Source organism: Siphateles boraxobius, unplaced genomic scaffold (assembly GCF_051911475.1).
Source record: "Siphateles boraxobius isolate OS27281-9 unplaced genomic scaffold, OSU_SipBor_1 41, whole genome shotgun sequence".
NCBI classification, from domain to species: Eukaryota; Metazoa; Chordata; class Actinopteri; order Cypriniformes; family Leuciscidae; genus Siphateles; species Siphateles boraxobius.
This window is the reverse complement of record NW_027509042.1, coordinates 38,412,738-38,439,456: the sequence shown is the minus strand read 5'-3', so window position 1 is coordinate 38,439,456 and position 26,719 is coordinate 38,412,738. Positions and strand designations below refer to the sequence as shown.

Below are 26,719 nucleotides of genomic sequence, written 5' to 3'. Positions count from 1 at the left end.
AAGATTTGTTTCCTTCAGAAAAAGCAGAAATGAAGACGAGCAAAATGAGGTGTCAATTTTTTATTAGTATTAAGTTTAACATTAAAACCTTTTAGGGTTATGTGCAAAGTATAAATCATTCCAACTCATGTTGAACTGGTAGACATTTTAGTAAATTTAAACGATTTTTACATAATTCTTCCATCAGTCTACTACACCCAATACCTCAGCAATCCCCAAATGACATAAAGGCTACACATTTTATTAGTCTGCATTTTGTTTCGGATAATTGTTTAGGAAAACTGATGTTTAACATCCTCTAGATTTGTATTTCTTGACTATAAGACGTGTTTAAGCAGTGTATTAACTTACAGCAGAGCGAAACATTTCATTTAAAATAAAAATCTAGACAAAAGTGTAACTAGTACAAAAATCAATTCTATGTGTATTCTTACATGTAATTATTGGCCATATATCACAAATCTCTAGTCAAATATATTTTCCAGTATTTAATCTGGTATCTGTGACAGTTCACAGTTTATATGCACACTAAACATTTAGTGCATCTTTTAATGATTTCATGGTACACTTATCCTCTGTGATTCCTTCCCTCTCCCATGGTCAATTTGGTACTAGTTATTCTGTCATCCATGATCCCACACACCCTGTTGGAGACTTTAAACTCCCCGCTTAACAAAAACCCAGACACAGAAAAAACATTTACTAAGAGAGAGAGAGAGAGAGAGAGAGACTGGTCCAAATGTTTGCCTAAACTAATAATTCTATGCATAATATTGCTCTTTGCGTTCATTCACATTCTCTCTCTCTGTAATGCTGATTGTTGCTATACAGAGAAACAAATCTGAGAGCACCACACACTCCCACGCGCACACACAAACAGGAAAACAGGAAGAGGCTTAATGGAAAGAGAGGAAGGGTCAGAGTGGAATTTGTCAAAAGTGGTTTATCTTGTTACCCAGCTGTCTTTTCCACACTACGGCTCACAGATCAGTGTCTCCACAACAAACTTGTTCTCAAAGTGGAGGATCTTGTGGCAGTTGAGAGCCTCTCGCTTCTGGATACCTGGAAAAGAGACAAAATGGCATGTGAATTCATGTGTCTGGTTTCAGAGCTAAATAATTAAAAAATCTATGAACACATTGTAAAATGTGTGCATGTATGGTATGATTTTTCATGTTTTTAAAAGAAGTCTCTTCTCACCAAGGCTGCATTTATTTGATAAAAAAAATACAAGTAAACCGTAATATTCTGAAATATTATTACAATTTGAAAATTTCTATTTATTTCAAATTTATTCTAGTGAAGGCAAAGCTGAATTTTCGGCATCAATACTCCAGTCTTCAGTGTCACATGATCCATCGGAAATCATTCTAATATATATTTTATTTCAGGATTCTTTGATGAATTGAAAGTTTAAATAAAACTGCACAGAAATCTTTTGTAACATTACAAATGTGCATCTTTGAATAGTTATAATTTCCTAAAAAAAAAATTATTGCTGACCCCATACACACACAGTAGTGGCCAAAAGTGTCTAGCCAAGGAAAAAATTACATTAACCCTTTATTTAAATACTATAAAAAACATGTTAAAGATTTTATAAGCATAGTTGTGCTTGGAGTGAAATGTTTTATTTGTGAAAACGGCATGCAGGCTGTCGTACAAAGAAATTATGAACACATGCAAAAACAAGAAATTATGAACGCATACAAAAACGAGAGAACCAATGAAATATTAATAACTGATTATGTTGTATTTAATTATGCCTTTTCCTGTGAGCTTTTTGTTTTCCTTTGTATTTTTTTGCATAGTTAAAGACCATGCAGCTGTAGTTTACCTTTTTTTTGCCAAATAAATTTGTCAAACAAAAACCTTAACCAAGTTTAGCGTTTCCCTTTCATTTAAAAAAATATAAAATATTTCCCACATATATTGATGGTTTAATAAAACATGTAGGGTCATTAGAAACAAATATCCCCTCCGGACATCACTTTTAGCCACTACTGTAAAGCCCAAATTGTAAAAAGGTTACAAGTACTCTGTAAGAGTATAATTAGCCTAAAAACAATGGGACTCTCGCCACAAGTATAGGTGGAAAGTTAATGTGTGTTTACCAAAAACGGTCTCTCTGCGCTCCAGTTTGTACGTGTCTCTTCCTCTGCAGAGTCCATAGATGAAGTAACCCAGCTGATCCACATGCTCTAACTTCCCAGTCACTATCATCTGTTCACGGACCAGGTAAGACTGCGGCAGGTATGTCCCAGCCTGCAAACACACATCCAGAGTTACACATTTTTGTAGAACATACCTTTTTTACAACAAAAATGAACCATCCCTGAACTTACTTAAGCTGGACTGTGACGCTATTTTCTTCTGGAAACAAACTCTGTTGCATTATTGTCCTGTTATTTCTGTAAAGCTGCTTTGAAACAATCTGTACTGTAAAAAGTGCTATATAAAAAAAGGTGACTTGACACCGTCACATGCTTGCTAAGCATTGCCAGTTAACCACACAGACAGGATTTCTGCTCATTGTTCATATGTCTACGTAGGCAGCTCACTAAGTTAAGTCCGACTTTACCGAAGCTCTGTTTTTGTTGTTACCTTGATGTTGACCAGGAGCTCCAGGAAGTCTTTGGGCGGCATCACAACAGAAATGTTGAGAGGAATGACGTAGCATTTGTTCAGACGCAGATCCAGATAGGCTGTCAGTCTCTAAGAGCAAAGAAGGAAAACCAGCGTGTTACTATTTTGGTACAAGTAGTTTATTTTGGGGAATCTGATGGGAAACAGCCAACGTGTCCCTCCTGGAATTGTGTGTGCACATATGGCTTGGTGATAAACATTGGCTCTCACCCTGTTGAAGTCATGAACGATGTCAGCAGGGTCACTGTCACTGAACTTGGGCACTGGGATATTAATGAACTCCACCCCCTCGTCCTCCAGAACCCTGACTCTCTCCTCAATCCTCTTGTATGCGGCTGGCAAATCCATCTCGGTTTCCTCTTGGCTGTCCTGCATCTTGTAATTTTCCTCACGGTAGTTCACCCCACAGAAATACATCCTCTCCTCCTGAAACACCATCATTATGAATAGACACATTCTGTACCATGATCAACTAGACACATCATTCTCTGATTGTATCAGCATGTTTCAGAAAACTAATTTTAAGAAATTAAAATGCTTTTTAAAGTTTGCACCAAGATTGAATAGTTGAATAGTAAGGTTTTACCATCACATCAATGCATTCAGTTGAACTGAATGAGTGACCTCATTGACATGGCTGGGTGATACATGTACAATAAAATGCTATTTTTTTCCCTTTCCTAAAAAAAATAGCCTCAGAGAAACCATAATATGGACTAAATGGGAATTTTTACAATGTAGATTAGAAACAAAGTGGGCTTTTAATACAAATCTGTGCTACAATACTACAAAAAAACAGTGAAAAGGCGCTGTTGTTCATTTACAGACTAATGGCACAGTAACAATCGTCAAACTCATCCTTTGATGTAAAACTAAAATACAGTATAAGCCTAATTAACACAAGCAAGACATGTTTTTTAACAATTTTTTCATGTAATAGCAGAAATCAAATCACTGAAACTGTTAGGACTTTAAGGATGCAACAGATTTACATTTTAATTCTGATGAAACTTGTTCGCTCACCTCTATGAAGTAATACCTGTACAGGTAAGCTCCGCCCACAACCACACCGGAAAGAATCAGGGCCAGACCCAGACACATGCACCAGCACCAGGCCCTGGACTGCTGCCTGACACGCAGAACATCTTCCACATCCTGCACACACACAAAAACAACATTTTTATTATTTGCCACTAGTAAAAAATCATGTTACTTTAAGCAGTTGATAACTTCAACAATACATGCTGCATTTACACTTAATTTTTAGTCAGCCTTGGTGTAAAACATAACTTATTTTTGATTATATAGGCCTATGGGCTCAGAGTTGATGCACTATTTCATGACCAATGAAAGTGAAAAGTGAAAGTGACATGACGTGAAGGCCAAGTATGGCAACCCATTTTGTCCTCTGCATTTTACCCATCCAAGTTAGTGCGCACACACACACTCGGGCACCCGAGTCGTGGGCAGCTATTTTTACTGTGGCGCCCAGGGAGCGATTGGGGGTAAGGTGCCTTGCTCAAGGTCACCTCAGTCATTTCCTGCCGGTATTGAGAATCAAACCTTTGGGTTACCAGTCTGACACTCTAACCATTACCTAGGTCACGACTGCCCCCCGATGTGTTCAGGAACAACTATGTTTTAGTTTTTGACTGTACAGTACCGACAGACCCCTGTCGGTACTGTACACGCAAGTGTTTATTTGTCTTAAACGAGAGTTTTCTTCGATTTTATATGAGAGTGTGTTTAGCCTGGGTGTGCCTTTGTTCAAAACAATTGCATTGTGCGCAACAGATACTGGGAAATTTCCAACCTCCCTCCAGAGACCAACAGGAACAAACATACTGCATGATGCAAATGAACAAAACATTAGCTGACACAGTGACTGATGAACAAGGATGAAAGTGAAAACAAATCAGACAATTTGGCACCAAATCTTCTTTGTCAGACTCATTTGTTGTCAAATTTTCCACATAAAACATAATGAGAGCAAAACAAGATAAACGAGTTCCTGTGTACAACAGCCATCGTATTGTAGACTCCAGGGAAATTATGAGAAACAAAAGTGGGTAAATTTCAGCTGGAAACGTCTATAATATAGCCTTCATGCAGGTTTGTTTACAAGTGATACTTTTCCCATGACAGTGCTGCAATTTAAAGGAGTCTAGTCATCATTCTCTCTCCTCTTGTTCAGTAAACACCAACCTCATGATCTTGCACTTAAATATTTGAGATTGGATCTAGACTGTTTGAAAATGATTAGGGTTGAAAAAACGCTAATCAATGATCTAATAAACTAATGTATTAATGTTATGATTGTTAAAATTTTATGCACAGGAAAAATTTTTGCATTCGCCCAAGAAACTTTGTGTTCGCTTGGATCGCTCCCAAACTACTCAAGTTTTGCGAGCGAACGCAAAGTTTCTTAGGGGAACACAACATTTGCGAGAGAACGCAAACGCATTGAAATATATTTTTTCTCCCGTCTCGTATTTCCACTAGGGGTGATTTAAAAACTGATATTCTATTACTAGATTTCTTCGCTGTATTAAAAGTTATTGACATGTTATTGTTAGGGTGTTATTAATCACAATAATAATATTGGGTTGACTAAAATGGGGAGAAGAAAATAATTTTTTCTTCTAGACCTATTAAACTGTCTGCCGTAGTCAAATAAGAAAAGTAACACAAAACAGGAAACTACACTCAAATCTATGCATATATAGAATCAAAATTTGATTCAAAACCGAAAATGTATTTTTTTATCGAATCGTGAGGTACCAACAATTCCCAACCCCCAAAACTATGTCCCTTCAGGGTACTTAGTAATGATCAAAATAACAGCTAGTTACAAATTTTTGCACTAGGATGTCCCAGGTATTATGGATAACACCAGTTTCACTTTAGCTTTTAAATTCACGACCACACACACTCTGTGTATAGGGAGCATATATGTTGCCTGTCAGTCATCTCTCCCACTCTCGTTACGTGATAAGTGAAATCTGACTCCTGCTGTGACTTTGCTGCTTGTGCTGTAGCCTATATGAAGTGGAGCAGACGCTTTCAGTTTATATTTGTAGCGACTGTTGTCCAACTGAACTAAATAGGCTAGTTTTATTGATATAAAAAAAAAGCAAAATAAGCCTAATTATGAATGCTGATTAAGCAAACATTTGAAGCTATATTCAATTGATTTTCAACTAAAAATAGTTTGACTTTGAAGTTAGGCATGATCTAGGACACCAACCCAAGCTTTAATTATCTGTGAAGCCGAAACATATGCACAGTGCACAACATGAAATGCAGACAAAATCATCCTAATTAGGGCGGGGTATCGATACAGATGTCCCGATTCCATTCAATTTCGATTCTCAATTCGATTCAGTGGATCTTATGATTAAATTTTCACTGGCCCCACCACAAAAAAAGTAATAAATTAATAAATTAAAAATATATTGTTTATTCAGTGAAGAGAAGGGAGAGATTTCTTTGTCTTTTGTAGTTTGATTAACATTAAAAACACAGACGGCAGATCCAATATACTGATTCATATGCGTTCTTTCCCTGCGGTTTGTTCGCTTAAGCCATAACCGACCAGGTTTACTTGGATACTCGCAAAGGCAGGCATTTTTAGATAAAATTTTGTGAATTTATCCGTTTAAGCGAAGGGAGACGTGAAAAAGAATTAATTTTATTACTTGAACGCACAGCCATGTGCACTTTGGATGTGTGCACATAAAACTTCTCACACAGTGTTGCGCGAGTTCTCTTGTGCTTAAATTGGCAAGGCTTGAAAACATGCAAATGATAAACTTTCGTGACCATGCAGCACTGGCCCGATCGCAATAGGGACAGTTCCTTCCAACATCTTTCAGGCTGAGAGGCCAATCTTCATCCGCTAAGTTAAGCACAGGCTCCCCGCTGTAACATCGCGCAAGGTAAATAAGAGGATGACATCTAGTGCAGAAGACTAGTAGGCCTAATAAGATTAACGTCAATCAGACATTATGTTGAATGTTTGCAGAAATAAATACGGAAAAAAGATCGATTCATGGCTTTTGAGAATCGATATCGAATCAACCACATTTTAAAAAACTATTAATCGAAACATCTTTCTTTTTTTTTTTTTTGCCCGGCCCTAATCCTAATTCAATGTTAATGGTAAGGAATTTTTTTCAGAAACACTTTCATGTTTGGGGAATCTCTCTTCACATCCTGATAACAATCAACAACAGAAGTTAAACTTTTTTTTTTAACATATATCTTCTGTGGAAGTCTTAGGACCAAAAAAATGTTCATCCAATTATTGCATTCGATCCGAATACATTCATTATTATTGTAATGTAATGTGCTTTGAGACAAGAGGAAATTTAACACCATCTCTCGCGTTCATGCGATTTGAAGGAGGGTGGGATCATATGCTTTCAAAGCTAGCTTTCTTTTGCTAGCCTCTCAGAAATGGCCTTCCCTGCCTTAAAATCCATTACTCAATATATATTTTTTAGATTTCAATTATTTTATCCATTCAACTACACGCACAGATTAATATCTTAGAAGTCATATGACATTCTGGTTGCACGAATGAACTTCCTGAAACAAAAAGCTTCAGAGATTCACTCTTTCACATTTCACACAAACACACCTGTTTCAAATACACTCCGCCTCACCCTCGCACACACACTGCAGATTACGGCTTAGCCCTAACAGAGACTGTCTTTGTTTAAATAACCAGAGCCTTCAGGAGTTTTTCCGAGGGACAAAAGATGGCTGTTTCTGGTAGTCTGCTCCAGATCACTTTGATCACCTGTGTGTGACAGAGGATTTCAGACCACACAGCACGATCTTAACAGATGACTTCAGATGAACTGATACCTTTACCTGCTTTAAATAAGTACTAGTGTCTCGGATTACCAGAAAAGTTTAAAGGAAGAAGCATTGCCCCATGCATGAAGCCTTCTGAATCCTTTACTTCTACCCTAAGAATGCCTGCTAAAACACTCCTTTCCATCTTCACAGCATTAGTGCCACTGAGACAAGGCTGCACCATTGGTCTGATCACCGTGGCTGTGTTACACCAGACACAACAGCGTCTTATGAATGATTCACGACCTCTTCTTCTTCATTATCAACCCAATTCGCACACTCGGCGCTGACTCATCCTCAGTGGCAGATGCGATCGTATTTGACGAACACAACCAGCCAGACGGTTCACGCATATGAGTGGGAGCTGGTCTCACACTTACGAAAAGTCTCCCACGATAATCTGGCTAAACGTGCTATTTCCTCGTCCTGACTTTACTATCTTTACGGCTGCAACAGGAAGTGCAAGGGACAAAACTAGACATGTTTACAAATTAAAATTACACTTATTTAAACGCAAATCTATGTTTTTTTGATGATTTACAACGCAATGACTACACAGACATGCACCAGGATACTAGAAGCATGTACAAGTGCAGTGCTAGATCAATGCAAGCTCTGTGCGTATATATCCTGGTATTTGTGTTGGACTGTCGGCCATTTTCCTGTAAGCTCAAAGCTGTCTGATTTTCACTCGCACACACTGAAACAAGGCAGGAGATGGCTTCCCTCTAACGTTACATACACAAAAAACAAAACCGTCTTATAATCCTCACAAAACCCAGACAAACTAGGTGTTTCGGTCACATAATCTAAATAACGTTTTATATCGATTAGACCTGTTTTTGTCACTTTGTCGTTTTTACACACAAAAAACAACAACTTCCTTTTATTCTTTATGTAACGTTATGTACTTTATAATGTTGACACATGTTGATCGATACACGTTGACTGATCGCTTCTAAGCCAAATAAAGACGTTAGAAAGAATTGTATGGCTAAAAACAACGTTGTTTTTAATCACTTTAACCGGTTAGCGTTTGTGCTAACAAAACTCACCACATCTTGAGGGATCAAAGCTTCATCCTTCTCCTCCTTTTTTAAATCCTTCTGTCCGAGAGCGGAGTTGAAAGCGAGTTTTACCATGTTTTGTAACTGTTGTTATTTAAAAAAAATGTTGTCTATGCCTTTTTCACCTAACTATGGAGAGCTCGACGACCTCTCTGTACACTGTGCAGCCTCACAACTTGCTGTGGCGCATTTAGCCCCGGATTCAGACTGTATATACATCAGTGAACGGGAAGGGGGCGCTGTTTCCACCAACCTTTTAATAAAGTTGAAAATATACCTGTAATGAATGAAAGGCCTACATGAAAAGCACGAGGAATATAATATAATATAATATAATATAATATAATATAATATAATATAATATAATATAATATAATATAATATAATATAATATAATATAATATAATATAATATAATATAATAATCAGTTTAGGGGCAAGGTTTTAAAAAAAAAGACTGTCCAACCCAACATAATAAAACAACCAGGTATTGTTTACTTGAGTGCAGGTAAAGTTTTTGTGGAAAATAATATGTTACGAAATCCTTGCAGTAAGATTACAAATGAAAAGGGTGTTGTCTGATAGGAAGTTCTGGGAACGGTTAGAGTAAGTTATGATGACATATTGGTAACACTTTACAATAAGATTACATTCATTATTATTATAGGTTCATTTATAAATATACATTGTTCATTGTTAATTCATATTTGCTCATAAAAAAGATATACAAATTTTAACTATATACAACCTGAAATGTTAAAATGTATATGTAGAAATTAATTTTCAACCAAAATTATTAAATGCTGTAAAAGTATTGCTCATGTTAGTTCATGATACCTAATGCACTCATTAATGTTAGCAAATTACACCTTATTGTAAACTGTCACCTAAATATTTTAGTGTAACTTTACCCATGACAAATACTCTATAGACACTTTACCAGCGTGACAAAATAAATAAATGACTGATAACCCTTAATAGCCTTGATATAATTTAGTACACGTGTGTTCAATAAAATCATTACTTGGAAGAGGCTATTGAGAGCTGGAAAAATATTCAGTAATGAATTATCCATAACAGTCAATCTGGAAGTACAGTATGTCCATTTTACTACTTAAGGTCAGGGCACAAGCTCAAAATGAGCAAGAAAAGGCCTACGGTGAGTTCAGTTCACCTGGTCCTGAATCAGATAAAGCCAGGGAGTTATTTCTTAATGACAGAAAATCCCTTTTAACTCTCTCTGAATGGCTGGAAGTCCTGCTGTCTCAGGTTGGCCAATGGCAAGAACAGCTGCTCTTCTGGGGGAAAATCCTCCCAGCGCCTCCATGTCCAACCTGAAAAAGAAATAACTAATAAATCTGATTCTTTTAGTGTAATACTGCAGCAATATTCATATTCAGATGTGTTTGCTTGACATTTAGGAAAAATGACTCACTAATTCTTCGGTATTACAATGAAATAAATCACATTAAATGATGTGTAATACTAAATGAACTCATTTCTATTCAAAAGGTCACTACTTCCTCATAACATAACCTTTAAAGAACCATATTTTTTAGAGTTTCTTTACACGTAGTAACAGTTCTATTTAGTACCGTATCGTCCTGAAGAACTCTTATGTGCTGAAATGGTTCTTTGTGTTAGAATTTAGGGTGCTTAATTCCTGCCTTTTTGTTTTTCAAATCTGTCAAAGCCTCCTCATTACTGATTTTCTGGAGCTCAGCTATACAACTACAGTTACACAGACTGTCAACATATCCTCAACAAGGTAAATGATTTCTTTCTTAAAATATCTATAAATAATAACTTTAAAAATTGTAACAATCATTTCCTAACAATCATGTCTTTTTCTCTTTTAGTTTAACAGAACATGTAGTGTGAGCAACTCTGTTCAGTTAAGGATACTCATTTTCTCTTCTCCACAAAGTAAGTAACAGAGATATGGAATTTATGATCCATATTGTTTGATTTTTTTTAAATTATGACTTTATGCCTAAACATACCCAGTCATAAAAAAACATTAAAGCTATAACATGACTTTATACCACTTTTTCCTTTTAACATGGTAAAGGGCTCATTCTGTCCATTTTTGCTAATTTTGACCTTCATGAACATAATTGTTCTTACATAATCAAATGGAAGAGACACAATGTAACTCTGAACTCAATTGTGTACTTCAGATGCTGTCACATATCATAACCTCATCGTCTGCAGAGAGAAACTGACACTCAGAATACACACATAATGAAGGACGTAAAGACATCATAGTGGATTGTGAAGATATTTCCCTGGAATTTAGTCTTCATTACATCTATATAATGTTCAATCAATGTCAATTGTTATTTATTAATGTATTCAGCTAACAACTGTTATTAGAATACTGTCATTTTTGCTACGATCTGCCATGTCAAATGAAAAATAAAAGTAGGTTACATGAACAAAAAAATGCTATTTCAAAAAAAAAGTAAAACCCAAATAGAGGCAACAAGATATAAGACCAGGCAGATATAGGGCTAAAAAAAACAATATTAATAAATAATTTATAAAACATAATATTAATAATATTAATAATATGAAGATAATATACTAATAGTAATGAAAATAAATATTGTTGAAAAGGTTATTCATAACACCATTAAGGTTCTACATAGCACTTTCAAAGCATGGTTCTTTATGGAACCTTATAAAAAGGGTTCTGCTATTGTTACAAGCCAAAGAACCCTAATTTAGTACTGTTTAGAACCATTGTTCTTAAGAGGGTAGAAATTCAAGCATTGTTTTATATAATGCATGGCTATATGTAAACATTGAGTAAATCTACAGTTAGATTTGCTGCCAGTCATATGTAGCTATTCTGGCCAAAAAGCCCCCATTTAGATTTTTAGATTTAGTAACATTTAGAGCCTATAACCAACATATAAAGTGTCCAAGCATTATTCGTTTTTAATTGCCACTATTATGCGATTAAAGGTTCCTAATTTTGTTTTGGAGGTCTCCTAGGTTTACATCAGGATTACATGCATCATAGCCTACTCTCCTCTAATTGATCAGATGGCTCAGTCTGTTGTGATTGGTCTATCGCTTTTACAGCATGTGTAGGAAATGAAACGGCCATTACCATATCTGAATTTCCGGACCAGAGCTTCCACACAGTCATACAAACAGTAACAATGGCGTCGGTTTTAAGGTATCGATTTGAGCTGGAGTCCTTATACTTTGGAAGTGCATGCAAAGTGGATTTACTTTCACAGCGCAGAAAATAGCATGTTCTCGACATGTCGATAACACTTACCAAACTATAATGTTTGAAGGCAGGTCAAAGTAGACATTGTTCACGGGCAGCCAATAAAGACCAAGCTGGCATGATGCAATTTGTTACAAACCTACGTAGGCTTCTGCAGGAAGTAAGTTATTACTGAAAACTCATTTCAGCAGTTCAGAATTGGTTCTTTCTTTTGGGAGACAATGGCTGTGTCTGAAATTCGCCCCATACTCTTAAATAGGGCAGTATTTGAGGGGACTGCCACAGCTAAAAACACAGCTCGAACACAGCTAATAACCCCATTTATCAAGCACTTTGATCTTTAATACTTTACAGAACTTTCACATTCATATTTTACAAACAGCTATATATTACACACTACATTAAAGGTAATATCAGAAAAAGCATAACAAGGGCACTTTAAATCTTTAAATAATAGGTTGTCTAACATATCTAATGGTTTTTAATAACAAAAACATGCAATTAAGCCTTTAATTCTTGTAGTTATATTAAACAAAAGTTTTAATACTTGCTCAAAACTACTAAAACATGTTGTAATGCTAACTGCCAGGTTGGCGTGAGACAGACAATAGTCTCGCACATGACAGATTGTAATCACGATCATAATAAATGCTCTGTGTGTGGGCCATCTGGGACTGAGACTACACAGGCTATAACACATTCAAAGAAACAATTTACCTTCATTTTTCTCTGGCTCCAAATTAACTGGTTCGGCTGAGAAAGACCTGTCCAGTTCTCCCTGCATGAAGATTGTGATATAATGGTAGTTTTCTTCCAGTCTGATGGAGTTGACGACGGATACAAAGCGAATGTTCTTCAGACGGACACCAGCTTCCTCCATCACCTCTCTCTGGGCACACTGCTCCCAAGTTTCTCTGATAAGTGAAATTCATTTGCAAGCAACCCATGTGTACAAGAACACAAGAAAACAACGTTAACATGAATAAGCAGGAATTATAAAGGAACATAAATGTCTTTCTAATTGGTGATGTGTTTGCTTAACATTAGTCCAGTCCAGTAAACTCACCCGAATTCAATGTGACCTCCTGGTAATTGGTAGGTGCCTTTCCCAACTATAGTTTTTCTTTTTCCTAACAGGACACATCCTGGTTTGGAGGAGTCTGTCACAAGAACCCCAAGTCCCACTCCAGGACGTTTAAGGAAGGTTTTTTCATTTTGAACAGCCTCAGACATTGAATTTAAACTGCAGTGAAACACACTAACTGTTATATAGCTGTAGTCCACACATTTTGTCAGCTGAATCTCTACAATTTATTCTGATTTCTGAAGGATCATGTGACCAGAAAACTGCAGACTGCAGTAATGGCTGCTAAAAATGCAGCTTTGCTGTCACAGGGATAGCATTAAAGACATTTAAATATATATATATTAGGCCTATTCCACACATTTGAACTTATTACTATAAACATAATCACTATTTTTTACAGAGTAAAATTGTGCTTTTATTAAATGTAGATATCAAGATATCTTGAGAAAAGGATGGAAGATCCATGAATGTGTACAAATGACTGATAATCATGCACAATAAAAATGATATATATTATTGAAACTCATATTTAGGCAATTATTGTTGTCTTTCTGTTATGGTTTGATAAAAGCCATAGGCTGCCTATAGAACTTAAGTAGATGCAGGTGGATGAAAAAAATAATAGATCTGCTTAATTGTCACATGTAATTTTTGAATGAATCAGGTCAATAATTCAATAACTTGTCACAACACACAAAAGACACTCACGTGCGGCCATCTACTGGCGTAAGAATGTAAACACTAGAAAGAGTCGCTGGAAGAATTTTTTTGAGAGCAGATTGAAAAGATTCGAGTCAAATGACTGGTAAGAGAATGAAGAACGCGTGCAATACTGGGTATCGGCATGCGCATAAAGCAACACTGCTTTATTGGAAATCACGCCATAGTCTAAAACTTACCTATCTTACTTAGTAGATAAGTCTCGTTACAGATAGCATGTCTTTCACAACCTGGCTCGTGACGTTCGTGGTCTATGAGATACCGATAACAAATGATATCAAATCTTTATTCCCAAAAGAAATCAGATCTTTTTCACAATCAATCAACACACATCATGAATTGATTTGAAAAGCTTTGGCTCATGTCATGAGGAAGGAAATAAACAGGCGCGATTCTCGAAGCGCAGTTGCGCAGTTGACGTACGTTCTAACGCAGGCGCGTCCAGTCAAGTGTTTTCTGCTGCGCTGCTTGTACACAGAGCAACATGGCGACGTCCCTGATCTGTGGCCGGTTGTCCGCTGGACTGAGGAATTCCGGCTCCAGGACGACTTTAAGCTCGGCAGCTAAGGTCAGTTTTACGTACACACATTAGATAACTACATCCGAGTGTCATCTGTGAAGTGGCTTGATGTTTTGGTCACTTTCAATGACACCAAATGGGCGATTCTCCTTTGACATTAGCCTTCAGGCTAGCTGCCTGTCATTATTAGGAATGCTTAGGTTAGCAAATCTATTCATTCTCCTTTGAGTGGATGTTCTTTTGTAGTCTGACCAGATTCACGTTAAAATATCTGGGATTTTAGTGTGTCTGCTTGTTTAAATGGCTATTATACACACTGTAACGTTACATGGCATCTGGGTTTACTAGTTAACTTTGACCTACATGGACAGAGAGACAGTCTGTTTTGTTTCACTTCTGTGTATCTGTTCAACTGTAGTGCCATCTGGTTAATGAATTTAACTCCTGAACAACTGAGAACTGCAATTGTGCCTGTTATATTGAACAAAATTCTAAATGTAAACCTCGTTGAATCATACATTAGTTGAGATTAAAAATCATATGTCTTCTGTTTGGTCATTGGAAGGTTGTACCCTTGAGTAAGACACCTTGGTAATTGCCTATTTTTATTGTGCTGTGAAGTACAGAAAATGATGAATTAGTAATTAATTAGCCCATTAATGATCTCTATATTGCTGGTGCAGACAGTCTTGATCCCACATACCTCTTTTTGAGAGGCTCTTGACTTTACTCTGTTCCTTTTAAAACCCTTTACATAAAAACATGGATAATAAAGATAATCACACATTTTTGCATTTTACAGATTAAAATTGTATGTTTTTTATTGTTTTAAATTTAGGCATCAAGAAATATTAGGAAGAAGTTGCGAGAATCCTTAATGTGTGAAAATGACTCATGTCCATGCACAAATAAAATTATGGATATTGTTAAATTTTGTACCTAGAAATTGACAGAATTGAGGAAAATTAATAGATCTACTTAGTTGTAAGTAATAATCATTTTTATTTTTCAAAAACCCTTTCCAAAAATAAATCAGTAAGGTAAATGATTCAATTGAACAAAAGCCACTTACTTGCTGCCGTCTACTGCCGTATGGATGTACATTTTAACGAATCGCTGTAAAAACCTTTTGTATTTTAAATCTGTGATTTTCCCTGGCCTTGCTTCTGTGTGAAATATTGTTTCAGTAATACACAAAAGTAAGTGTTTGCAGTCTAAATATGACCATGGCTTTGTAGCAATAATATCCCTTGTGTTGCACCAGAATTTCTTTGTGGATTTGGAATTAATTTGTATCATTACATCCAATTACCAGGTGCTTGGTGGGACATCAGGTCTGTTTGGTAACCATGGGAACCAGCCGTCCCCAATGCTGCCATTGCAGCAGCAGAGAAACCTCTCCCTGCATGAGTACATGAGCATCGGGCTGCTGAAGGAGGCGGGCATCTCTGTGCCCGCGGGTATGGTTGCCAACACACCTGACGAGGCTTACACTGCTGCCAAGCAGATCGGTAAGAACATATGAACATATGCTGCTGGGCACTAATTGAGGAAAATATCTATCTATCTATATATATCTTTTTAAAAGGACTGCATAACTGTAGTTATGGAAAATGCAGATTTATTTAATGTATTTTACACATTGGAAAGGACTATTTTAGCACAGCATACTTAAATGCCGATGACGTGCACAGCTTACTCTCCGATCCACTGTGCTTTTGCGCAGGCCAGATTATGGTGTTTTGAACAGGACAGCCAGATTACCCTATTTTGAGGTCTTGAATGTGCTGTGTGTTTGTGTTTCAGCTGTTGTGCTGTTCTCAATCATTCTGCAGTCTAAACATAGATTTGTGCCATGGAGTATGGCTGCCCTAACCTTTAATCTGACTGTCAGCATATAGGCAGCGCCGGCACAGACCTGTGATGGACAAGCAGTGCTGTTCACTTGAATAAGTGTGTCACAAGCATGGATGAACTAACTTTTGCACTGCGAGACGTGCACAATAGAGAGCAGGTTTATATGACCTAACGGTCCAGATCTTGGTGTAAAGCCTGGATTTTCTGGTACCAAATACATATATTTCTGGTAAACGCAACAAACTGAGCATTCAGTGTTACAGAAAGTGGGAGCTTTTTATTTGCAAAATTGCAGCATGGACAAAGTTGGAAATATCCAAAATTTCACAATGTCCGATCAGTGGTAAAATGGCACTTCCTTTTTTCAGAGCTCCAACGTGGTACAACTTTTAGAGTTAGTTCACCCAGAGCTGATATTTTTTCTGTCATTATTTACTCTCCCTGATGTTTTCTGAAACCCCTATAACAGATTCAACAGAATCTTCATGCACTCTTTTCCATACATTGAAAGCAAGCGCCAAAAAGGACTAAACTGCTCAAGAAAAAAAAAAAGTGATAAAAATATAATAAAAACAGTAATATTGTGAAAAACTATTACTATTTAAAATAACTGTTTTCTATTCAAATGTTTTTAAAAAAAATTTAGTTTATTCCTGTGATGACTAAGCTGCATTTTCAGCATCATTACTCCAGTCTTCAGTCAGTGTCACATGATCCTTCAGAAATCTTTCTAATATGATGATTTGCTGCTCAAGAAACATTTCTTATTATTGTTTCTAAAAAATTGTGGACTTTTTTTAGTCAGAATTCTTTGCTTCGAAAGTTCAAAATTAGAGCATTTCTTTGAAATCTAAATCTTTTGTAACATTATAGGTGTCCTTGCTTTCACTTTTATCAATTTAATAGAAATCTTACTGAAACCAAACGTTTGAATGGTGGTTAGTATATGATAGCATGTAAAAAAAAAAAACGGTCCTGAAATTCCATTGTGCAGGAAAAGAGATATTTTTATTGATATCTTTGTGTTAATAAAATGTATAATTCTGTCTGTTTATTGAAAAGAGAGCTTGTAAAGTTACAAATCCCAGTAGATATTGTATAAAACTCCACCTTATTGTTCCAAGCAGGTTAATCATTCTCATTGGCGTCGTAAGTCTGTTGTTTTCACCCTGTTTATGCAGTGTTAATCCTTGTAAATCAAAACTATGACTTGCGTCATGTTGTTTTGTGGTGTTACATTGATCAAACAATCAGGTCCAGCAGCCTTGCACAAGCCTTGTTCTGTGTGTGTACAGCAGGTCAGGTTTAGAGACTGTAGGTAATTACAGAGTGACTCATTGTTTGGGGATGCAGCAGTTGTGTACTGGATCTTTCATCTGACAATTTAATTTATCTTTGTTTGTTTGCTAATTTCCTTTGAGCATGGCCATATGTTTTTGTCAAGTTTTTTTCCCCCTCATTATTGTTTACTCTTTCTCTTTTCTCAGGCTCTAAAGACCTGGTGGTAAAAGCCCAAGTGTTGGCGGGTGGTCGAGGCAAAGGCACTTTTGAGGGAGGATTTAAGGGCGGAGTCAGAATAGTTTACTCGTGAGTGTTGGTGCCGACACAATTGTTCAATGCATTTCCTTTATTACATTTCCGATTTCATCTCTTTGTCTTCTCACCCTCTATGTGTCTGCAGGCCCGAGGAAGCGAGGGATATCTCCTCTAAGATGATTGGCAAGAAGCTGTTCACTAAGCAGACAGGAGAGGCAGGGCGCATCTGCAACCAAGTGTTTATCTGCGAGCGCAGGTACCCACGCAGAGAGTATTATTTTGCCATCACCATGGAGAGGTCTTTCCAGGTGAGAGGTCACACTTTATCAATAATACTGTATGGTTTATATGTAAAATTGCTTTGCATATGATTACATTCAAGTACAAAGTCTTTTAATAACAAGCATTAAAAAAATGACATCACCACTTCACAGGCTGCAGTAAGCAGAGTGGCCAGTAGAGGTCAAATTTTACTCTTGTCTGACCTGAAATGGCAGCACTTTACTTCACCTGCTCTTAAAATGATCACATGGGTTCTACTCAACCTCCTACAGGGTCCCGTGCTGATTGGCAGTTCTCAGGGGGGCGTGAACATTGAGGATGTGGCTGCAGAGAATCCCGATGCCATTGTGAAAGAGCCTATTGATATTGTACAGGGAATAAAGATGGATCAGGCTATTAAGGTGAGATGCAGAGTATGATACAGCTCTGCACTGAAAGACAGCGCGCACAGTGATTTCTGCATGAAAAATGTATTTTTTCTCTTTTTCTCTCTCACAGGTGGCAGAGAAGATGGGTTTTCCCACTGCATTGATCAATGAAGCTGCAGAAAACATGTTGAAACTCTATGATGTGTTCATCAAGTATGATGCATCTATGTTGGAGATCAACCCAATGGTGGAGGATGCGTCTGGCATTGGTACCTTAAAGTAGACAACCTGCACTTTAGACCATTATGCATACATTAAACAACCCCATCCTAGGGTTGCACAATATATCAGGGGGAGGGAAAAAAACGATATCTCGTAATAACTTAAAATGAGGTAACACTTTATTTTACAGTGTCCTTGTTACACATTACATGTAGCATAACAATAAATTATGCATAATTACATGCAACTAACCCTAAACCACACCCTAATCCTAACCATAACCCTATAGTAAGTACATCTAGTTAATTAATATTACACAGACCTTAAAATGTATAAAACACTGAAACAAGGACACCTTAAAATAAAGTGTATCCTAACATTTTTGGTTACACTTTATTCTAAGGTGACAGTTACATTGTAATTACTCAAATACATACCGTTTTTCAAGTAATATTAATTAACTACATGTACTTATAGAGGTAGGGTTTGGTTTAGGGTTAGTTACTTGTATAATTATGCATAATTTACTGTCACTATAGTAATTACATGTAGTAACGTGTAACTACGTCACCTTTAAATAAAGTGTTACCAAATAATTTTTTATTAAATTCTTGTTTTTTTATTTAATTTTACAGTACAGTAGTATTACAATATATTTCTTTCTGTTTCATAATTTTATTTTACAATCACAATTAAAATTATATTTTATAGGCATGGAATGGGTCAAAAACAGTGAAATGTGGCCGATGAAAACTGAAGTGGAAGGAGATTTAAATAAAAGAAAACCTCACTTTATGGTTTCTATATATATTGTAATCACAGAAAAACAAATCAATGTAATGCTCCATAACCAGGCCCACAGAGTTATGCATTCATGGAAATCTTCATCTATGCTTTGCAGTGATGTGTATGGATGCCAAGATCAACTTTGACACAAATGCTGCCTATAGACAGAAGAAAGTGTTTGAGATGCGAGACTGGAGCCAGGAGGACGTCAGAGACAGAGAGGCAGCCAAAGCAGACCTCAACTACATCGGCCTAGATGGCACTATTGGCTGCCTGGGTCAGTGCAAAAACCCTCGACCCTCCATTATAGGAACAACATTCTATTATATGTTTGTGTGTAATTAATAATAATAATAATGTTTATTTATATAGCGCCTTTCCAGGGCTAAAGGACGCTTAACAGTGAACAAGCAATAGTTTTATAATAGGTTTATATAGGGATGGGTGATATACCGATATTTTGGACTATCATCATAAGCATTGCGGTTTAAAAACTGGTTATTTTATTTTTAAACCATTGAAGCGCAATAAGCAGCGAAAGACAACTCATTTCAATATATGTGCATGCTCTCCGAGTATTCGTTTTTTAAATTATATTGAAAATGATGATAAGAATGATTCAATTTGATAACAATAACTATATAGAAATATATATCATTACATCGCCCACCCATAGGTTTATATTAAATTCTGCACTTTTAGTAAATTATTCTGTTTAGATGTGATTTGAACCAATTTTACTAGTTTATTAGATTGAATATGTGTGTGTATAAATATATACATGTGATGTCACCTGTGTTTAGTCAATGGGGCTGGACTCGCCATGGCAACCATGGACATTATTAAACTGCATGGTGGAACACCCGCTAACTTCCTGGATGTTGGAGGCGGAGCCACTGCACAGCAGGTGACGGAGGCCTTCAAGCTCATCACTTCTGATAAAAAGGTAATGTCATGGTCAAGGGAGGCAGTGCTGTGTTGCATTAGCTTCTTTTTTTGCCCACTCTCATATTGGTGGTGCAAGTCTCACTGTTATTGTCACTGAATGATGTATATATATTTTGTGGAACATGACACTCGTGCTATAAAACAGAGAAAAAAAATGCATATACTTATTAGGGACACAAGGTCAGAATTAATGGCACCCTGGTAAATATGATCAAAAATGGCTGCTAAAAATAAATCTGCATTGTTTATACCACAGAACCCTGTGCCGTTTGAAATTCCAGTCGTGTCTGACAACAGTTTGTTTTTGGATGAGGAAGGAGGATTTTTCCTGAAACCCTCCCAAACAACATGTGTAGGATTTTTTTTTTTTTGGTAGGCTTCTGACACCAAGACTCAAGTAATCTCTGCAATTCTCCATCTGTGATCCTTGAAGAGTCTTTGGCCACTCAAACGTTCCTCCTCACCGTGCATTTAGACAATATAGACACACGTCCTCTTCCTGGCAGATTCGTAACATCTTTAGTTGATTGGAACTTCTTAATTATTGCCCTGATGGTCAAAATGGGGATTTTCAATTCTTAAGCTATTTTCTTACAGCCACTTTCCATTTTGTGATGCTCAACGATCTTTTGATGCACATCAGAACTATATTCTTTGGTTTTACTCATTGTGATGGATGATTAAGGCCTTTGTGTTTCCTTATTTAAACTCCTGTGAAACAAGAAGTCATGGCTGGACAATTTCATGTTCCTAGTCACCCTGTTGTGCTAAAAAAAGGTAAATGTAAATGGGAATATACTTCAGAGATATTTTACTCGTAAAAAATTCTAGGGGTGCCAATAATTGTGGCCAACGTGTTTTGGAGAAAAACATTTATTTCATAATATGATTCCCCCCCTCCCCCACACACAGTTTCAATTCTTTTACTTCAATGAGAGGTTAGATTTTTGCAAATTTTTTGAATGAAAGATCAAAAGGATAAACAATGCAGATTTTTTTTTTTGCAGACATTTTTGATCATATTTACCAGGGGTGCCATTAATTCTGACCACAACTGTATATTTAGGATCCATATTATCATAGATATTTGGGGGGTAACCACCTTGCAACAGTCTATCAACCACATAGGAACGCCCTAAAAACTACTTGCAACCACACCTTAGAAACCACACATCATCAGCACCTCTCATGTTTTCTTCAAGAAAAAATCTAAATCTAGTTTGCCTTTGTTGTTTTCTTTCTAACAGGTCCAAGCTATTTTGGTGAACATCTTTGGTGGCATCATGCGATGTGATGTCATCGCACAGGGCATTATCATGGCCGTCACTGACTTAGACCTGAGAATCCCCATCGTAGTGCGGTTACAAGGTGAGAGACTGAATTTCACACTATGATTATTATTGATGGTGTGGATGACTTTGATCAATGGAGTGGTGGAGGGAAGGTTTGAAACCCATTAAAAATATTTTTCAGCGCCCATAATTTATTTAAAAGGCTGCTGATCTTAAAAATGTAATCATGTTCTCAATTTAACTCATAAGAACAAGCACTTCAAGTAGGTTTGATTCACATGAACATGAAACAAAGGCTTATCAGAGCTGTGGCCAAGAAGTTTGCGCACATACTCTCCAAGAGCAGGATTGGACACCCCTGATCTATATCAATAAAAAGCTGCAAAAAAAACCCGGGACGTCTGAGAGAGGAAACATTGATAGAAGGGTGACAGAAAGAAACAAGGTGTCTGGAAAGGGATATTTGTGCAGGTGGCTCATGTTTTCATGCCTTTCTTGCCTTCATCTCACTCTCATCACGCTTGTCTGATCTCCAGGAACAAGAGTAGACGATGCCAAGGCTCTGATCGCTGCCAGTCCTCTGAAGATCCTGGCCTGTGATGATCTGGACGAGGCGGCCAAAATGGTTCGTTACTCTTAATTGTGCATGTATATGGGCAAATCGAAAATGACAAGGAATGGAAATTAAGAAGAATCTGCATATCATAGTTCAGAAATCAAATTGATAGTCCAAGTCGTTCACCTAAAAATTAAAAATCTGTCATCATTTAGGCTACGTTCACACTGCAAGCTTTAGTGCTCAATTCCGATTTACTGCGCAGATCTGTTCACATTGTTCAACCGATCATGGTCCTGGACTGACCCGCATGCGCGAAAGAACGATAAAAAGACGTCACGCAGCATACTGTCATACGGAAGTAAACACGGAGAACATTAAAGTACACATTTATTTATTGTCGACTCTTATCTGCTGCGAAAGCCAAAGAATTTATGCACAGGCAATATAAAAAACAAAGACGAGGATGCTAAAAAAGAGAGCAGAGTTTTTAAACATTTATGATACGAGCCCTCATGTTTTGCTTGTAGAGCTGTAACTGATACTTATGAGTTCTGACACATCACTGTCCTTCACTGACTACCTTTCACAACTGTCTTGATAACTTCAAGTGTGTAAAATCTGACTCCCATTAGTGCAGAATTGTAATGAATCTAGAGGGACGTAAAAGTCGCATTAATTCTGTTTTGACTTTTCAGACTGAGGTCGCATTGCAAAGTCACTTGTAAGTGATTGATGTGACAAACTTCCCATTATTTTACATGCCATTAATGTAAAAATGGCAACACGTGCAAAAAAATAATAATAACACTTTACATTAAGGTTCAATTTGTTGATTGTAGTTAATGCATTAGGTTTCATGAACTAACATTGACTACGTTTACATGTATACCAATAAGGTCTTAATCGCAGTAAGATGTTTAGGTGGCACAAGCACAACCTTTTCACAACTTCATTATTTTATCATTTCAATTGTGGTTAGTTCTACTGCCATTATTCACATACCCCAATGCACAGCCCAAGTGAAAAACACACATACAGTAGATGCGTCACCAGCCACGCTCTTCCAGCGCACACGGATTTGTCCCATGGTTCTTTGGTATCTGGACTCAGCCTCATGACGTCTAAAAATGTCTCCATTTCAATGTTTTGGACCATCAAAATACCGCATTATATTCATGTCGCGCAACATTGTCAACATGATCTCGGTTTCTTCAGCACCCCAAAAATACACAAGCGCACTTTGGCCAGAGTGGAATAGATACGATTAAAGTGTTTATACGGCGGTTTATTGCAATTAAAATCAGCATATGCCACGTTTTACTACAATTACGGTTGCTGAGATTATTGGCTTAATCGCCAATAAAAGGTAGATTGAAATTGCAATATTGCCCAAATCTCATAATCACATTATGTGGGTGCATGTAAATGTAGTTAATGAAAAATACTTGACAGCTTTTTTAAATCTTGAGTAATATTAATTTCTACAAATACATTTCAACATTTCAAGTCTGATAATAAGTCTATAAATTATTATATTATGGATTTAAAAATAATTAGATAATTAATCAATCTAGATGAATAAATGCTGTAAAAATTAGCTATTTTTTAATTCACGCTACCTAATGCATTTACTAATTTTAACAAATTGCACCTTATTGTGCTATCAAAAAAAGGTGAAAGTGTACAAAAAGCAAAATGAAAGCAAATGTTGCAGTCCACACAACTTTGCATCAAGTACATAGAACTAACACACGTCATTACAAATAATGACTATACAAACCAGGTTTCCAGCTTCAAGCAATTTGCCATTCCACCATGAATGCAGAACCGCAGCCGTTTTTCAAATTTAATATTTTTAACATAGAGCTTTTTTTATGCCACAGCAGAATCATCAAAATGAGAAAAAGCATGAATTGTGTTTTGCTCTATGGTAGGACACCGTGTTATATTTTAGCTGATCATAATTACCATATCTTTCTCTTTTTCTCTAGGTTGTGAAGCTTTCTGAAATTGTATCATTGGCCAAAGAGGCCCAGGTTGATGTCAAGTTCCAGCTGCCCATCTAACAGAACAGACCCACAAGCCACCTCACTATTCAAACCATCTCATATGAACTGAATCTAAAAGCCCACCACCTGAGCTTGTCTCGTCTCAGACCTCCAATAGAGTTCTCCACAATCCAGTATCCTGCTCAAGCTTCTGTCAGCTCTCGTTTCTGTCTCTTGGTGGTTCTCTGTGCATTCTGTTTTATCAGTGCTTTCAGATTGTAAAAGCACACGTGTTTCAGCATGGCGCCACTTACGTTTCATCCGATCAACCTCATCCAGTGCAGAGCCCATCAGATCAGTCCACTAGCATACTGTTCATTTTTTTGGTTCCATTGGTTTAGATCGGCTCATTGTTACTGCCCACTGCCTTTTGTTTTGTCAATGTTATTGTTTGCTTGATTTCATAAGTGGAGGATGTATTTATGTGGGACTGTATTTATACTGTTGAAATGTACATGGAGAGATGATCCTTTTAATATAGAATGTCTCTGACACCCTGGTACTATTGCCACTTATATACAGACACACAAAGTATGATTAAAAGAAAATCCCACCCCCTGTTTTTCTTTCCTCTCTCCCTCGCCTTGTGTTTTCCGGCGGGAGTGTGTGTGTGTGTGTCGATGTAGTATGTCATCTCTGTTCTCCTGAAGAGAAATGCACCATTTCCCTTTTTAAGCAAACGCACAAGCACTCACAGGGAATATGTGTTATTGGTGTTCTGTCAGTCTGACATGGAGTCACCGGTGCAGCGGAAGCAGAAAACAATAAAAATACTCAAACGTCTCAGAGGATTATGTTTACTTCTACTCAAAGGCTCTGTCACTGTCTAAATTTGAAATGTAGAACATGTACTTCTTTGGCAAAGTATGTCCCTTGTATCATCTTTCATGCTAGAGTGGGTCCTGTAGTGAGAATTCAACTCTCTAAGAAGGAAATGTCTGGATGTGGCAGCTCACAGTTTGAGGTCTGAAATACCTCATCTATCCATTGGCAGTTGCTACGCTGGTGCACAGCAGGACCCATTTGTAAATATTGAATATGAAAAATCTTTGCTTATGGGCAAAATAGTATACATGGCATATTTGATTGTTTTTAGTCAGTCACCTTTAGCTTGAACTATTCCTTTAAGAGTCCTAAAAGGAATCGTCACTTGCAAAACATTTACTATACACTCAAATAAATAAATAATAAGGCATAAGTTATGTATTTGAATTGCATATTACATTTCCAGCCATTTGGAGTACATGTTTTTAACAAACCAATAAATGCATATTTGTCAAGTCACCTTTATTTTAATAGCGCTTTATACAATACAGATTGTTTCAAAGCACCTTTACAGTGATAACAGGAAAATAATGCATTTCGGCTGTTTTTCAGCTGAAGTCGGTTCAGTGTTGTTCCATTGTAGAGATCATCAATCATTAAATCAGTTAATTTAATCTATAAACCAGTTCTGCAAAAAATTGTCATTGTTCAGCTCAGTTCAGTTCTCATGCAGCGTCAGTACAGTCAGATCAATCATATTGTTGAATATTAAGTGTTTGTCCGTTTTTTTCAGTCATAAATAAATTAAACTTAAGAAACAGGTAATATTTCTGTATTAGTATTATTAAACTGACTGGGTTTTAAAACGACAATAACCAGGTTTATATATTTATCAATAAATCCAGTTTGTTTTAATCTCATACATTTTAGCTAATTCAATATCGCTTGTTCCACAGCCAGCCATATTCTAACACTGTTCATACTTTTTGACTAAATTTAATTTTCACAATGAACAGATTTATGCTGATTCTAAGTGATTTGAAATTTGCATGCATGCAATAAATATGAAAAATATTTGAAATAAAATCAAATAGTTCAGCTTTAAAAGAAATCTTACCCATTTAATTTATGTATGACTGACAAATAATCATAACATTAAGTTTATAGTTTGTTAACTGTAATCCGAATGGGTGGACATTTTATATGCATTTTAAATAAATAAATCTTACATTTAGGCCCAAAAATTATTTTTAAATTTAAAATGTAAAAAAATATGTTGCGAATTATATGTTGCTTGCAAAACAATTTATTTCAGCAATACACAGTTACTTTTGAAAGGCCGTCAATGGAGAAAGATGTTTTTTTGTTTTTGTTTTTTTGTAGCCAGTTGATAGTTATGACATCTAGCATGCAGGGGATAACTTTGGCATATAACCAGCCAAACCTCTGGTGTGCTAGGTACATTTAGATGACACAAATATTGATAGATGAATCCACTGATGGTGTTTAAGTGTTGATTTGAAATGAGTTGAAATGTTTTTGATACACACTGCTCGGACAAGTGCTTGTGTGGGGATGAATTTGTCTTTAGGCTGCCTGTTGCAAATGCATTACGCTTTAATTAAATTAAAACAATATATTTCTTTGCTAAGGGTGATTTGATGTACACCAACCTATAAAAAAAAGTAACCCGTTTTAATGGAGTCTTAGAGATGTGTTTTCATAATCCCTATAGGCCTGGATGTGTTTGAATATGTAAAACATGGGATCAGGCAAACTCATGTTGATGTGGCCCCTCCAGTGAATAATCTGCAGTTCATATATCTTCATATTTTTTAACTGTCACACAATATTGGTCTTGTATACTGTATCATTTCAGGTTCTCTCCTTCCTGCATGCCTGGGATTAGC

The 26,719-nt window shown here is 36.6% G+C and overlaps 3 protein-coding genes across 3 annotated transcripts; 1 reads left to right on the top strand and 2 right to left on the bottom strand.

The window, feature by feature from the left end:
* Window positions 1–45: 45 nt before the first annotated feature.
* On the bottom strand, window positions 46–8,796 carry itm2ba (integral membrane protein 2Ba). Its single transcript, XM_077199514.1, has 6 exons — window positions 8,565–8,796; window positions 3,670–3,801; window positions 2,857–3,072; window positions 2,605–2,715; window positions 2,115–2,265; window positions 46–1,062 (listed from the first exon to the last, which is right to left on the bottom strand). The coding sequence occupies exons 1-6, from the start codon at window positions 8,649–8,651 to the stop codon at window positions 974–976; spliced, it is 786 nt and encodes a 261-aa protein (XP_077055629.1). The 5' UTR covers window positions 8,652–8,796; the 3' UTR covers window positions 46–973.
* A 251-nt stretch (window positions 8,797–9,047) lies between these two features.
* On the bottom strand, window positions 9,048–13,949 carry nudt15 (nudix (nucleoside diphosphate linked moiety X)-type motif 15). Its single transcript, XM_077199503.1, has 4 exons — window positions 13,806–13,949; window positions 12,886–13,062; window positions 12,537–12,733; window positions 9,048–9,909 (listed from the first exon to the last, which is right to left on the bottom strand). Exons 2-4 carry the CDS (start codon window positions 13,050–13,052, stop codon window positions 9,806–9,808), a joined length of 468 nt encoding a protein of 155 aa, XP_077055618.1. The 5' UTR covers window positions 13,053–13,062; window positions 13,806–13,949; the 3' UTR covers window positions 9,048–9,805.
* Window positions 13,950–13,951: 2 nt separating this feature from the next.
* On the top strand, window positions 13,952–24,827 carry sucla2 (succinate-CoA ligase ADP-forming subunit beta). Its single transcript, XM_077199502.1, has 11 exons — window positions 13,952–14,194; window positions 15,462–15,657; window positions 17,491–17,590; window positions 17,685–17,847; window positions 18,094–18,222; window positions 18,320–18,458; window positions 19,313–19,474; window positions 20,001–20,143; window positions 21,393–21,513; window positions 21,974–22,062; window positions 23,988–24,827. The coding sequence occupies exons 1-11, from the start codon at window positions 14,111–14,113 to the stop codon at window positions 24,060–24,062; spliced, it is 1,401 nt and encodes a 466-aa protein (XP_077055617.1). The 5' UTR covers window positions 13,952–14,110; the 3' UTR covers window positions 24,063–24,827.
* The last annotated feature ends 1,892 nt before the right edge of the window (window positions 24,828–26,719 follow it).